This window comes from Anarrhichthys ocellatus, unplaced genomic scaffold (assembly GCF_004355925.1).
Source record: "Anarrhichthys ocellatus isolate YVR2014 unplaced genomic scaffold, GSC_Weel_1.0 scaffold29, whole genome shotgun sequence".
Classification (NCBI taxonomy): Eukaryota; Metazoa; Chordata; class Actinopteri; order Perciformes; family Anarhichadidae; genus Anarrhichthys; species Anarrhichthys ocellatus.
Window position 1 is genome coordinate 4,697,709 of NW_022280059.1, and position 12,689 is coordinate 4,710,397.

Consider the following 12,689-nt stretch of genomic DNA (forward strand, 5'->3'; position numbering starts at 1 on the left):
ATTGTGGCCACATACGCAGCACAGATATGATATAAACAGCTACCTGAGAAAAGAGGAAGTGTGAGTTCAGGGTACATGCTGGCCAGCTGGCTGGAGAGCTGAGGCAGGGAGACACTGTACAGAGGTGGCAGTGGACCGTGGGTGCCGTAGAGGATGCTGTTTGGCTTCTGCTCTGTAATCTTCTTAGAGTACACAAACAACTTTGCTTCAACAATCTGTTCAAAGAAAGAGGAGAAGTGTGTCATGTATCCATTAAACCCTACACAGAAGCACAAGAAGCAGCTGTGCTTGTGTATCTCACCTGCATTAGCTGCATTGAAATCTCATAGATTTCTCTGTTGGTGTCTGATGCCTTGAAGAGGACCAGATTCAGCAGTGTTACTATATCACTTGGATAGTTTCTGCTAGTTAGGACACAGAGAGAAAGAAATAACGTAATGGTTCAGTGTTAATATCTTAAGTGTCCCACATAATGTTTGGGATGATTGTTTTGGAGTTAAAGCACAAAAGGAAGTCCAACTTCAGATAAATAATGAGCCATTTAAGAGGATCAGCTGAGGTGATCCTTTAAAGAGCCAGTTTGCTGTTGGTTTCCCCACTTGGACTAGAAAACTGGATGATCATACCTGATGGATCATAACTGCCCTTTATGAAAGCTGTGTTTGTGCAAGGCAGCTGACCTTAACTAGCTGAACAGATAGCAGAGAGATTGTGAGATTTTCTACCTGCTGCCGCAGACCGTAGCGATGGCTTTGAAGCAGCCTGAGGCGAGCTGGTAGGAGCCTGTGTAGCAGCGATCCACTGCCCAGTTGAACAGGTTGACCTGGTCGGCATTGAGCTCCAGGAGCAGGATGACGACTTCACAGCCAAGCTGGTGGACCTGAGCCAGGAGCAGACACCAACACAGACTGTCTTTTCTCATATTTTTTAAGCATCACCTCTGTTCCTGATTTTACGTGACACAAATATCTGAGGCTGTGTGTATTTCTCAAAGATCTAGGAGAGTAAAATCATTCCAATAGCTTTACTTCTGTCACACAGCAAATATGATGAATTACATGTTCTTGGCTACCTGCCCAGTGCCTGGTACACATCAAGCCATGTAATGATAGGATAAGGGCTCAAAGTCAACTTTGACAAGGAAGAATGTGTTCAATAAACATGCAGGTGATTTATCTCGTATCACAGTAAACTGGAAAAAAAGAGAACATCAGACAAATTAATTTTGATACAAAAACTCTCTTCACTACTTGCCAGCAATCCTGCAAGATAATGGCGAGCACTTGGCAATGTCTATTGTTGGGCTTTTAGACAAAGCAGGCCTCAGTAAGCGATCAGAAGGGGGGCTTTCTGGGTCAGCTCTTTGTTTAAATGCACCGCGGTGGTAAAGCATTGGCCACGTACCCGCTGATCCTGACAGGCGAGTATATTATCCAGCCACTTGTAGAGGTATCCGTCTGGAGAGAGGCCAACGTTATCAAACACAGGCCCGCAGCACAGCACAGCAGACATGGCCTGGAAGAACAAACAGTCAACAATTGCAACACTGCACACGGCACAGAATGGCCGCAGGAGGTACGTGTTGAGCTCCCAGAAGCCTTTTTGTGTGACTTTACACCGCAGCGCTCATGTTTACCAATCAACAAAGTCTGTTGTTGCTTTAAAACCTAAAGATAGAAGTGGGCTGAGAGAATCTAGGCGGATTTACGCTCACGGTCACACTTCAGTTCAGGAGAGAGTGTTCTGTACTTGAGTTTGTATTCGTCTTGTGGGGGGAGAAGAGTCCATACCAAACAACATCATTACATTTAAAGCAGAGAAAGAATGGGAGGATTTTTCTCGGAGGCAGCACCACCTAGTGATGCAGGGGCCGTTTCACAAAAGTGATTTGTTAGCACACAGAGTGCAAAAGGTGGCAGCATCTTATTTCAAAGATTGTCGGTCAGCAAAATAGGTTAGATCGTTATATACACAAAACATATTTCACTGTATCATTCTACAATAGACAAGAGGACATTTGTGGACTTATTCTGCACTTGTTCTCAAACGTACGCTTTGTAATTGAATAAAAACAGACCAAGACGCATGTTTCTATTTCTTCTATGCATTAGGGGGTAATATTCAAATATATAATAGTTTGTGGAAGGCATTGGATTGTGTGATGTATGTTTACCTTTAGGGCACAATATTGATATCTTGTGATCTGGTGATTCCGATCACTGTAGCGGTCCAGAGGGGTGAACATGATGCTGAAAGGGCCGGCCCACTGACTAAAGAGGATGAAGAGGTGATGCCGCAGGCTCTGCTGTGGAAACAGGAAGCGCCTGTGGTGCACTGGGGAGGGAGACAAGACAGTCTGTTATAGGTCTGCTCATTGAGAGAGTAAGGAATCAGCAATAAAAAAAATGCAAGCATCTTAAACCCTTAACTAACTACTAAAAGTGCATTTCACGATATGATAACAAGGTGCTGATGTCCCTCGACAGATCATTAGCCATTCAGTGGGGACCTGTGAAGGCTCGGCAACCCATGAGTCATCATCTATCCTTGGCTGCTCTGTCCTTAAGCTGCACTATTTTTGGATCTACTCTCCTTGGGCTACCTCCACATCAAGATCAATATCAGGAGTCTTGTGCTCCATGTGATGTGCCGAACGGGAGCCTATTATAGAATTCACAATCCACAAATTGATAAAAAAGGACAGATTGATTGTATCAGGCATCTAAATAAAAACAGCTTATTCAGCAATTTATCAATCCGACCCGCAGAGCATTCACAAGAAAGGCCGTTCAGGCTGAATGTTTTAGTACCTGGTACACATTGGATGAGGTTGGCCACCATTGCGCTGAAGTGAGCTCGGATGTCCTTGAGGATCTCTGCATCCTTGTCATTCTCAGCTTCCAGGAGCATACGGGTTAGATCCACATACTCCAGGAAGAGAGCGCCCAGAGCGAGGGTGTCACGTTCCAGAGCTCCGTTTGTACTGTCGGAAAAACAGGGAGACGCCCAGTGGAAATAAATTACAAACCAAACTGAAATATTTCAACTTCTTTTTCAACATGTATTAATGCTCAGGAGTCACGTAACACAAAGGTTATATCTTGATGATCTTGTTTTGTTATCTTACTTATGCTCCGCCTTTGTGTACAGTGAGTATGATACTGTACAGCGGGGCTGTAATGTGTCAACAAATGCCACACTAACCTGTCACTGATGACACCTGCATCAGCCAGCAGCTCAAAGATCCGCAGCAGCTGCAGTCTCAGCAGGTCTCGTCGTTCACGCCGCTTCTTGTTCTGCAAGCAATTATTAAGAAGTATCCTTCATGACTTAAGTCCTGCTGGTGATATTATTATTAATATTTATTTAGTGACTGAGATGTTCTGAGACACGTCAGCTCTCTGATAACTTTACAGAGCACTATCCAGTTCATTCACAAATGACATCCAGCAGTACATGTTTTGATTTTGTTGTGTACTGTGCTGTAAATACAATCAACCAACCTCAGGTCTTCTTTCTAACGCTTCTTTCATTAGGGGATGTAGCTCTTCCACAAGTTCCCTGTGTGCAGGCAGTCAAAATATACACAAGTCATCTTAAGGTAAAATGCATTATCAAACAACCGTCATAAATACATTTTGTTAAATGGACGAATTACATTTCAGTAAGACTGTTGTTATTTTCTAAGGAAAAGAGACAACAACAATACTTCAATAAGCCGCTATAATATTTTGATGCTGTGCTGCTATCCATCTTTAAAACCAATGTGTCAATCAATTATAGCAAAAATGACGCCTTCCGATATACCTGAATACAAGGGAATTGGTGCGACCAAAGCCCAGAACCAGTGACTCTGTCAACTCGATGCTCTCTGCTCTCATCAGTGGAACCAACTGCTTCAGAAGCCAAGCCACAGATGGGCTCCCGATAACCTGAAACATCAAACATCGACGGTTCAGTCAGACGCATAAATGACTCACGCTGCTTGAACATCACTAATTACACAGGGCTGCAATAAGGTGTTTCTGTGAAGTTAAGAATATACCGGCCTCCTGTTCCATTCATGTGAGATAGCTGCTGTGTAATTAGATGCTTACGAGTTTGAATATCAACAAGCTCCGTATGAACACCTGATCCTGGAGAGACAAAGCACTCGGGGACTTAAAAAGATCAGAGGACAGCTAGGCAGCTACCTTGTTATCGTAGCTGACACCGCTGTCGGGCGTGGCGGCCGCGATCTCAGGTGTCGATGCTCTCAGATGGCCGGGGCTCATGATACTGGGCTTGGCTACCCCGAAGCAAAGGATCAGGTAGTTTCTCCACAGGGTGACGTAATTGTCCCCGCTGCCAGACGTGTTGGTCTTCTTCGCATACACTGGGTTACTGGTGAATCATACAAAAAGAAAATCATTGTTTTTATCTGAGCTGTGTAGAACGGGGGATCTTGAGGAGGAGTTTATCATATGCAACGGGGAAGTGGTATCAAGTGGCTGTTCTTAAACAAGGACACTTACTTTGGGTCTACCAGGGGCATGAGCATCTGCATTCGAGTGAAGGCGTAGGGCCAGGCATAGCTGAGCGCTGTGGAGCAGTGCTTGGGTAGGTTGTCCTGCCGGAGGAGGCTGTATACGCACAGCACCCAGGGGTCCTTCACGGACTGGGCAAAGATCCACACGTGTGAGGGGCTCTGAATGTCATAATGGCTGTTTACGAGCAGTGCGTTCCACTCCACGAGCCACTGAAGGTCCACGTGGTGGCCAGCTGGCAGCGGGACCTGCAAACAAGCAAGTGGCACAGTAGGGTCAAAGGTGATGACTGGACAACTCGTCCAAATAGCAACATGTCTTTTCCGACTCTCTCTTCATCCTGATGCTTAAGAATAATGATTTAAATGTAAATAATGCAGTTAAATAATCAAATGGAATATTTTTCAAAAACAATTCGATAATGCATACACGGACATTTACTGTATTATCCCTTTCTCAATAAATCTTAGCGTCATGTTGAGAGCGTGACGATTACATAAGTCAGAGTCAAAAGGTAAACAGCTGCTCAGTTCCAGCTGTTCCTGTTTTACACGCCAGATTACAAAACCAAGCTTCTGTCTTACAGTCGACGGAACAAGCATTTGCTGTTTTGTGAACCAGATTCCACATGGCTAGATATTTAAATGACACCGGATCTTTCCATGAAAGTAGCTTGAGTAGACGCAACGAATGAGCATCTCACTGCGGTGTGAATGAATCTCAACTGAGACTCCAGGTTTAGTTTGGAGCTACAAACAACTTACTGTGTCGGAGACTGTAATATTGACAAAACTCTCCAGGATTACAGGGCTGAGCTGGTCCATGACCTCTATCATTGGTTTATCGTCATCCTGCGGTTGACAAAAAAACATAAAATCACAGTCTGTAAACTCAGTCATCAAACTTTAAGGTACTCTGTCAGTTTAACTTTGTCCCATTTACCTCAGACTGCCCAATGGTCATAAATAGACTTCGTATCTCTTTCAGTATGGCGATGGCAAGTCTGCGGGTGCTCAGCTGACAGGAGCAGAGCAGCACGAGTGCCAGTCCCTCCACTGCATGCAGCACAGTGGAGTGAGGACCTCGCTCTGCAGGCGTCTTAACACTTGAGCTGGACTGCAGCAGCTGTGACATAAACATGGAAATAAAACAAAAGCGGATTTTAAAAAAGCATGATTAAAATGAGACTTTAGCACGTAACATTTTCATTCCTACAACAGGTATTCGTCAAGTGTTGGAGCGGAATAAACCCGAATGAGTCGAATTGTGATTTACCGCTTGTGAAAGGCACAGAAATATGTCATAACTGACACAAAGGTGCATACTGTATACCTCTGCTGTGTGCACTTTAGCGGTGTCATAGCTCTTCCCTGGGGCGGCCAGCGTTAGTTTCCACTGTGTGAGCAGTTGCAGCAGTAATTTGAGGGATGTGTCTAACAGTCCCTGGTGAGTGTCTTGGACCTCACGCAACAGGAAGTTAGTGAATCCAAACAGAACGTCGTCGCGCCAGTCTGAGAAATCAACCAGCAGACTTTGCAAAGAATTCTGGGCAATGAGACGCAGCTCGTCATCCATGTGGATTGTCAATCTGAGAAAGAAGACAAAGACAAACTAGAATCAAGCAGGTTTCTTTAGAGGCATTAAATTAAGTCCCTTATCTTCTACCAATGAGAAGGTTTCATTTCAGATAAATTTAACCTGAAGATTACCCGGCGGGCAGGATTTTAACAGTGCAAAAATCCATCTCATCTGAGGTACTTCTTTGATTTAGCTATCTTAAAGTTGCCTGCGGTGTACAATAAGATAAATTGTCAAGCTTCCAGTTGCCTCACATCTGAAATAAGCATTAAGTGTAAGAAAACAAACTGATTGTTGAAGTGCTGATCAGAATTGAAACTATTTTGTCATGGACAAAACCCCAGATTCTGAGTCTTCAAACATAGCAAACACTAATGAAAATTAAAGCTGCATATATTACATTGTTTTAAACACAGTAAAGTAAATAGCCGTTATGTGTGGATACTGTATAAATACACGCACATATATATATATATACATACATACACAAACACATGTACGTATATACAGTATATATATTCCTGTTATATATTATAATTATCATCTTAGGTTAAACTGGGATAGCAGGAAATTCAGGTTCTTAGTGTGGCAGTTTCTTTCTGCTAAACACAAACATTAACAGCACTTGATTCTATTTCCTCAGGTTAATTATCTTGTCAGGCAGTGGGAGTGTGTGCCACCAGTGCTTTGTCTTCCTCATAAAGGTGCTTTCCTCAAGAGAGGTGACTCACCGTGAGAGCAGGTCTATGAGCTCTGGCTTGGACATCCCGTCTGGCAGGATGCGAGGAATGGCAGCGACACACGTCCTGAACAAGTCAATCTTGGGCTTTCTTTCACCTCTGTTAAGGTCACATTTTACAGCAGGTTTAACGGCATGAGCTTGCTTTCAATGTGGTTAACTGTCAAGTGTAAACTGAACTAGCACTGGGAAAATAACCAGATTGTCATCCAGGGTTAATTAAGTTAAGGTAGAGTTTATGATGGGGCTGAAACCACTTTTAACACTCGTGAGTTTTACTAACTTGAAATGTTTTGGCTTCTAGGCTGACAGAGAGGCGTGTGCACTTACGTGATCATGTCCTCAGGCTCCTTGTTCAACATCTGAGCATTAGTCATCATCATGCAGCGTCCCACCTCTTTGTCCATGTGTCTGAGGATATGGTCAATAGCCTTCCGCACATGAAAATAATACTGGGACATCCCTGGAGAAGAAAGAAAAACTGTTGATACCGCTGTCACTCATCTGCAAAACGGCCATTTAAATTCCACATCTGATGCTTAAGCTGTCACTGCTATTTGAGTCTGCAACAGCATGGCATTTTCAGCATCCCTGACCACGGTCTGTCTCACTCACCAATGACTTTGGCCTCCTCATCTGTCAGCGTTTTGCTCAGGTATGTCTTCTTGACTCGGAGTGTATTCCCAGAGGGTAAAGTGCAACCAGTGTTAGGCATGGGAGGCTCGCCGTCCTTCTGCTGCAGTTTATCGGCGATGACCAGGAATGCTCTCAGACCAATATTCATTCTCTGCACAAAAAAGTTCAGCTGTTTTATAATCCATTTTCAATGTTGCATTATTTGTCCTGCGAGAGATTTCGAGTAAACACAACAGACAATGAAACACCACTTTAGCTGGAAAAAAAAATCAATTGTATCAGCAGTTACTGCAGTTCCAGGAAGTAACCAATAGATTGTTATAGATTGTTTTGTTGCCTTACAATTGAGGGAAATGCTGTGACACAAAGTTGTAAGTCCAGCAGACATACAGTAGTCTAGGAGCAGTTAGGAAGTATTATTACTTTCAGAAAATTATATTTCGATAAAGGGCTAAATGGGGCATTTTCTTCTTCTTTTCATTTCTCTATAAACACATTAAACTGTACAAGTGAATGTTGAATGCATACCTCTGGATTAAGACTAAAGGCTTTTGCAGGTTTCCCAACATAAAGAAGGTCGAAGATGATCTCTCTCATGGCAAAATCAAGCCTTTCCTGTAATGAAATACGAAAGTGAAAATGTGATGTCATGATTGTCTAGAGATACAAGTTTCAATGAGATACCTTGTATTGGTATATTTATCATAGAGTTACATGGATTATAATTTGTGTGACTTCTCTATCGTGCAGTATAGCACGTTATTGTGTTTACCTGTGCAATGAACTGGATGATTTTGACAAAGATATTGAGAGGCATATCTCTTGGGACCACACTGCGGGAGCCTTTGGGGAAAAGTGTTGTAATAATGGTGCTGAGGCGACTGTGGACACAGAGAAATAAACACGTTATGAGGATACCTTTAACAAGCATTTTAAAAAAAGTTTGATAAAAGTACATAGAAAACTGTAATAATTTGGTTTACTCCATTGCATTAAGAGAAAATCTATTTTTAGGACAAGTTTATTTTGGGCCTAATTAACACGTTTAAAATGTCCGGCTTGACCCATTTGGTATTCTTTTCTGGCCTCAGGCTCATAATAACATCTGTACAGCTGCTGAGAAACCTGTGGGCCACCGGCACTGACAATCTGGTGCAGGCCTGACCCCAGTTCATAAAAAAAAGGAAAAGAAAAGAAAAAAACATTCCTTCCACCAAAAAAAAGCAGGAACAAAGATGGAGGGTTTGCAGTAAAAAGGCTACTTGAATGTACTTTTTGTTTTCTTCCCCTAAAGCCAGAATCCATGCCGACTGAAAATTATTATCACAGGAAAGAAATAGTAAAAGCAGTACATCATTCTTCCTCTTTGGCTGAGGTCAAGGAGTTTTAAGGTATTTACCCCTGTGTTGCAGTGTTGCTCTCACACTTGATTCTGATCATGTAGACCCACAACAGTCGATACAGGGACTCCAGTGCAACACGAGCCATCTTAGGGTCTCTGCTCTGTAATAAATTACAGATATGAAACAAAGTCAATGACGGAACGGCTTTTCAACAAGTGGCAGCCTAAAAGTTTATTAAATGTTGTGCACATTTGATACACACAACCTTTATGCATCTGAACAGTCCTCTATGATTAACAAAGACTACTGTAGTCTGAATTAAAGGCTGCTGGTTTCCAGGTTGCGTTACCTTCAGATTTGAGAGGCAGTTGTTGAGAAAGACATGCCATCTGTTGAGGAAGAACTGCTTCTGGCTGACACACAGCAGGCACGTCACCAACGGGTAGAACGCCTGCGTAGAGAACAGTCAGTGTTTAGATCTCTTTCATCATGTTAAAATAGCTTCACACTGACTTGAAAATGATAGTTTCCAGGTGTAATATTTGAATCTATCCTTCGAGTGGGTAATTTGAGGAATTATGCATTATCTCTGAACCATATCTGCATTACAGCAATGTAAGACCAGTTTCCTTTTGAAGGCATGCTGAGCTTTTCTCCTTTTGTTATGCTTTTTGCTGTTGCTATAAGGGTTGTCCTTCCATTTCACTGTGAAGTGCTGTGTTGAAATGCTTTATTGGAGACTTTATATGCGCTTATATATACTCCACTGCTTTCATGCTCGTTTTAATGCTTTGAAATGGCCGCCTGTCTTCCCTCATAAATTATTTCTAGTGTGGGCGATGACGTTGTAAGAGAACATTACACAAGAGCAACCTTGAAATGCTTGAGGATTCACAGAGACCACAGGCATCCAGGACATCTAAGCATGCAGCAGAGGGTGTTAAGAGTGAAAATGAAACAGAGGTCTACAAATCTAACAAGGCCAACAATCAAGTGTCAGTTTGTTTTTTCTGCCGATTAACTGACCAGCGAGTGCTTCTTCCTGGAGGACAAGTCCAGGGTTGTGTCGTACAAGCTGTCCACAAAGTTCCTCAGGCAGGGTACGTTCACCTCGTTCTTCACGGCCTAGAACAACATTACACACGGTCACGTGACGAGACACAGTCCTATCCAGAGTAGTGCTCTTCTACGATCCAAATTAAATATTTTGTTATGCATGCAACACATACTGAAGGAAAAAAAGCAACTTACGGCTGCAACAGGAACCAAGACTTCAACAAAGAGACCAGCCAAGGCGTGCTTAATGTCCTTGTCCTTGACTTCCAGGAAATATTGGGCGCACTCCTGTAATAAACAGAGTAGTAACTAATTTAACACACAATGAAAACATATTATACTACTATATACATGTAGTGTTTACACACACAATTGAAGAAAATAGAGTGTGAAGCTATAGCTTATAACACAAATACAGTTTATACTGTAAGGCAGGTTTATTCAATCATTATAGATTATAGAAGTCTGCTGTACCTGCATGAACTGAAAAGAGGCTTCAAAGTCCTCGACAGGATACATCTTAATTCGGAAGAACTTGACCCCCATGATCAGGCTAATAGTAGTCTGGATTACATAAGGACTCTGCTCTTTCTGCCGCAGCTCCTTTAACTCGGTCATAAACTTCTTCTTCACAGCAGGAAACCTGAGAGAAAGAGAAAATGAGATTCTATATAAAGACATGCCTGTATAGCTCAGTCAGACAAATCCCAAATCAGCACTTCCACAAACTTCAGAGTCGTGACGGGGAGAGAATATAGACAATATTCAAGGAGCACGTCTCCCAAAAATATCATCCCCTCGTCTTACCCTCAGTATGCAGACTCTGAGTCTGTGCCCCAAGATGAACTCCTGGCCCGGCACCGGATCCCTTGCCCAACTTGAACCAGAGATGGGATTCTTTAGCTGTTCTAAATTTAGAAGATAATTCATCTCTTAATCTCTTCTCTGGTGCCTGGTAGTGTACTCATACGAAACTGAATACAGCTGTTTCTGTTATTTTTTATTATTGAGAAACCACCAAATATAATTGTGAGTTACACCTGAATACTTTCGGGTTCACAGTAAAATCCATGACCTCTTTCTTTCTTGACCTCAGAGAAAAGTAAAGATCTCTATAAAAGCCTCTCAGTGAAGTATCTTCTGCAGGAAATCAAGCAGAGCGCACTTTTGAAAGGAGGAATGAAGTGGGCTCAACAACCATATCTCTATTTAAAGGGTTTGTTCCTTGCTGCAATGATCTGAAAACTTCAAATAAACACACGTCAATTTCCAGTCCTAGTTTGGTGTGAAGGCGACCTGTCCAAAAGTGTGTTGTCCCTACAGTCTGTTCCAGTCTCTTGAACAGGGAGATGTTTTGCAGAAAGGCATTAGGAATGGCAACACACCATTATGACACCAAAGCCCAATAGAGCAGAGAATGAAGATTTACTATAAAGACAGATGAAACAGAAAAAGACTAAACAATAATACTTCATTATATAACCAAACTTCTGTCTCTGCTACTTACTTGGACTGGGCTAATACACCTATGATTTCTGCATAGAGGTCAGCTACAGTGTGCATGTTGCCAGTGTTAGGACCGTGATACCTGTAGGAGACACAATACGAGACAGAATAAGACAAACCTTAGAGAAACTTAAAGCAACAGGAAAGAAGGAGTGGTGCTCAAAGACAGAAGCTTACCCCTCTTTGTATCTAAAGTGCTTAAAGGCCAAGTTAATGACCTCATTGACCAAACTTTCGAGGACCGGGTGGAGCGGCATCTATAGTTAACAAGCAGGAGACACAATGGCGTGAGAAGGAATGTTCAAAAACAACACATTCACAAACTACCGGTCATGATGAGTATCCTTTTGCAGCAGCAGTAAATCACAACAGCTCTACTTAAGTGAGTTTTATATCATAGAAAATAGGATAAACTAGGCAGCTTTTGTGCACAACAGTTAAGTCAAGTCACCTGTTTCAAAACTTCTATAAGAACAAGAGAGAAGATGAAGTCGATGGCCAAATCCCTCCTTTCAAGTAGATAATCTCTCTGCTGCTCATCGCTGTTCGAGAGAAACAAAACAAGTGCACAGGTTTGCTACAATAGTACAGGTTTGCATTTGAGCTTCACCATTACGTCTTTCTATTTTCCACAAGTGACCCATTGTCGCATGCAGTAATCAACGTAGCGATTCTCACTTTTTGGACTTGGTGTTGGCTCTTGGCCGGTACTCGTGCAACTCCTCCTCTAGTCCATTTTGTCTTTTGTACCAGTCAAACAACGTGCGCAGGATGGAGGGGAGACAGTACTCCGCCAAAGAGCTCATGGTGCTTATCAGCTGGAAGAAGAAGACACATACATCGTGCAAATCCATGTTTGTGTTTGTCAGTTCACATACCAAACTAAGAGATAGCAGGAGGCGTTTCCTTTGTTTATTTGTACAGCTATGTAAACAAAGAGAATTTATATATGTTTCACTATGTTTCTAACATTTGAACAATAGACAGAGTAAACGAGGGATCTTTTGAGTGAAGTCCAAAGCTGCATTAAGGGACAGAGATGAGATTGAAGGGGGAGCTGGTCCTTATTCGGACTATGCAGAGAGACAAGGTGGCCATGGGGCAGCCTCCCTCAGTCTTGGGTGGAGGGAGAGGGAAGAGGAAGGAACGGGCGGGATGGGCCGGGCACACAGGAAGGGAGGAGAGTCTGGTCGGGCTTGGGAACACAGCGAGCCCTTCATTCAGCACGAGGCTGGAGAAGAATCCTGGCTCTGTGTGGCTGCTGAATGGCCTCACGCAGCAGCACAAACACACCTCTGTGGCTGT

General features: G+C 42.8%; 1 protein-coding gene across 1 annotated transcript in view; it reads right to left on the reverse strand.

The window, feature by feature from the left end:
* Positions 1–12,689, reverse strand: part of frya (furry homolog a (Drosophila)) — a 41,746-nt gene that overhangs the window by 18,439 nt on the left and 10,618 nt on the right. The window contains exons 4-31 of the mRNA XM_031863821.1: positions 12,063–12,202; positions 11,836–11,926; positions 11,562–11,641; positions 11,386–11,466; positions 10,353–10,521; positions 10,074–10,166; positions 9,849–9,947; positions 9,172–9,273; positions 8,879–8,982; positions 8,252–8,360; positions 8,008–8,094; positions 7,459–7,630; positions 7,174–7,306; positions 6,836–6,943; positions 5,859–6,114; positions 5,469–5,651; positions 5,291–5,377; positions 4,515–4,774; positions 4,194–4,383; positions 3,808–3,932; positions 3,504–3,561; positions 3,205–3,296; positions 2,811–2,983; positions 2,174–2,334; positions 1,405–1,515; positions 726–880; positions 302–401; positions 44–215 (exon numbers count right to left, since the gene is read on the reverse strand). Coding sequence (XP_031719681.1) covers positions 44–215; positions 302–401; positions 726–880; positions 1,405–1,515; positions 2,174–2,334; positions 2,811–2,983; positions 3,205–3,296; positions 3,504–3,561; positions 3,808–3,932; positions 4,194–4,383; positions 4,515–4,774; positions 5,291–5,377; positions 5,469–5,651; positions 5,859–6,114; positions 6,836–6,943; positions 7,174–7,306; positions 7,459–7,630; positions 8,008–8,094; positions 8,252–8,360; positions 8,879–8,982; positions 9,172–9,273; positions 9,849–9,947; positions 10,074–10,166; positions 10,353–10,521; positions 11,386–11,466; positions 11,562–11,641; positions 11,836–11,926; positions 12,063–12,202 — 3,691 coding nt within the window. The remainder of the gene's footprint in view (positions 1–43; positions 216–301; positions 402–725; positions 881–1,404; positions 1,516–2,173; positions 2,335–2,810; positions 2,984–3,204; positions 3,297–3,503; positions 3,562–3,807; positions 3,933–4,193; positions 4,384–4,514; positions 4,775–5,290; positions 5,378–5,468; positions 5,652–5,858; positions 6,115–6,835; positions 6,944–7,173; positions 7,307–7,458; positions 7,631–8,007; positions 8,095–8,251; positions 8,361–8,878; positions 8,983–9,171; positions 9,274–9,848; positions 9,948–10,073; positions 10,167–10,352; positions 10,522–11,385; positions 11,467–11,561; positions 11,642–11,835; positions 11,927–12,062; positions 12,203–12,689) is intronic.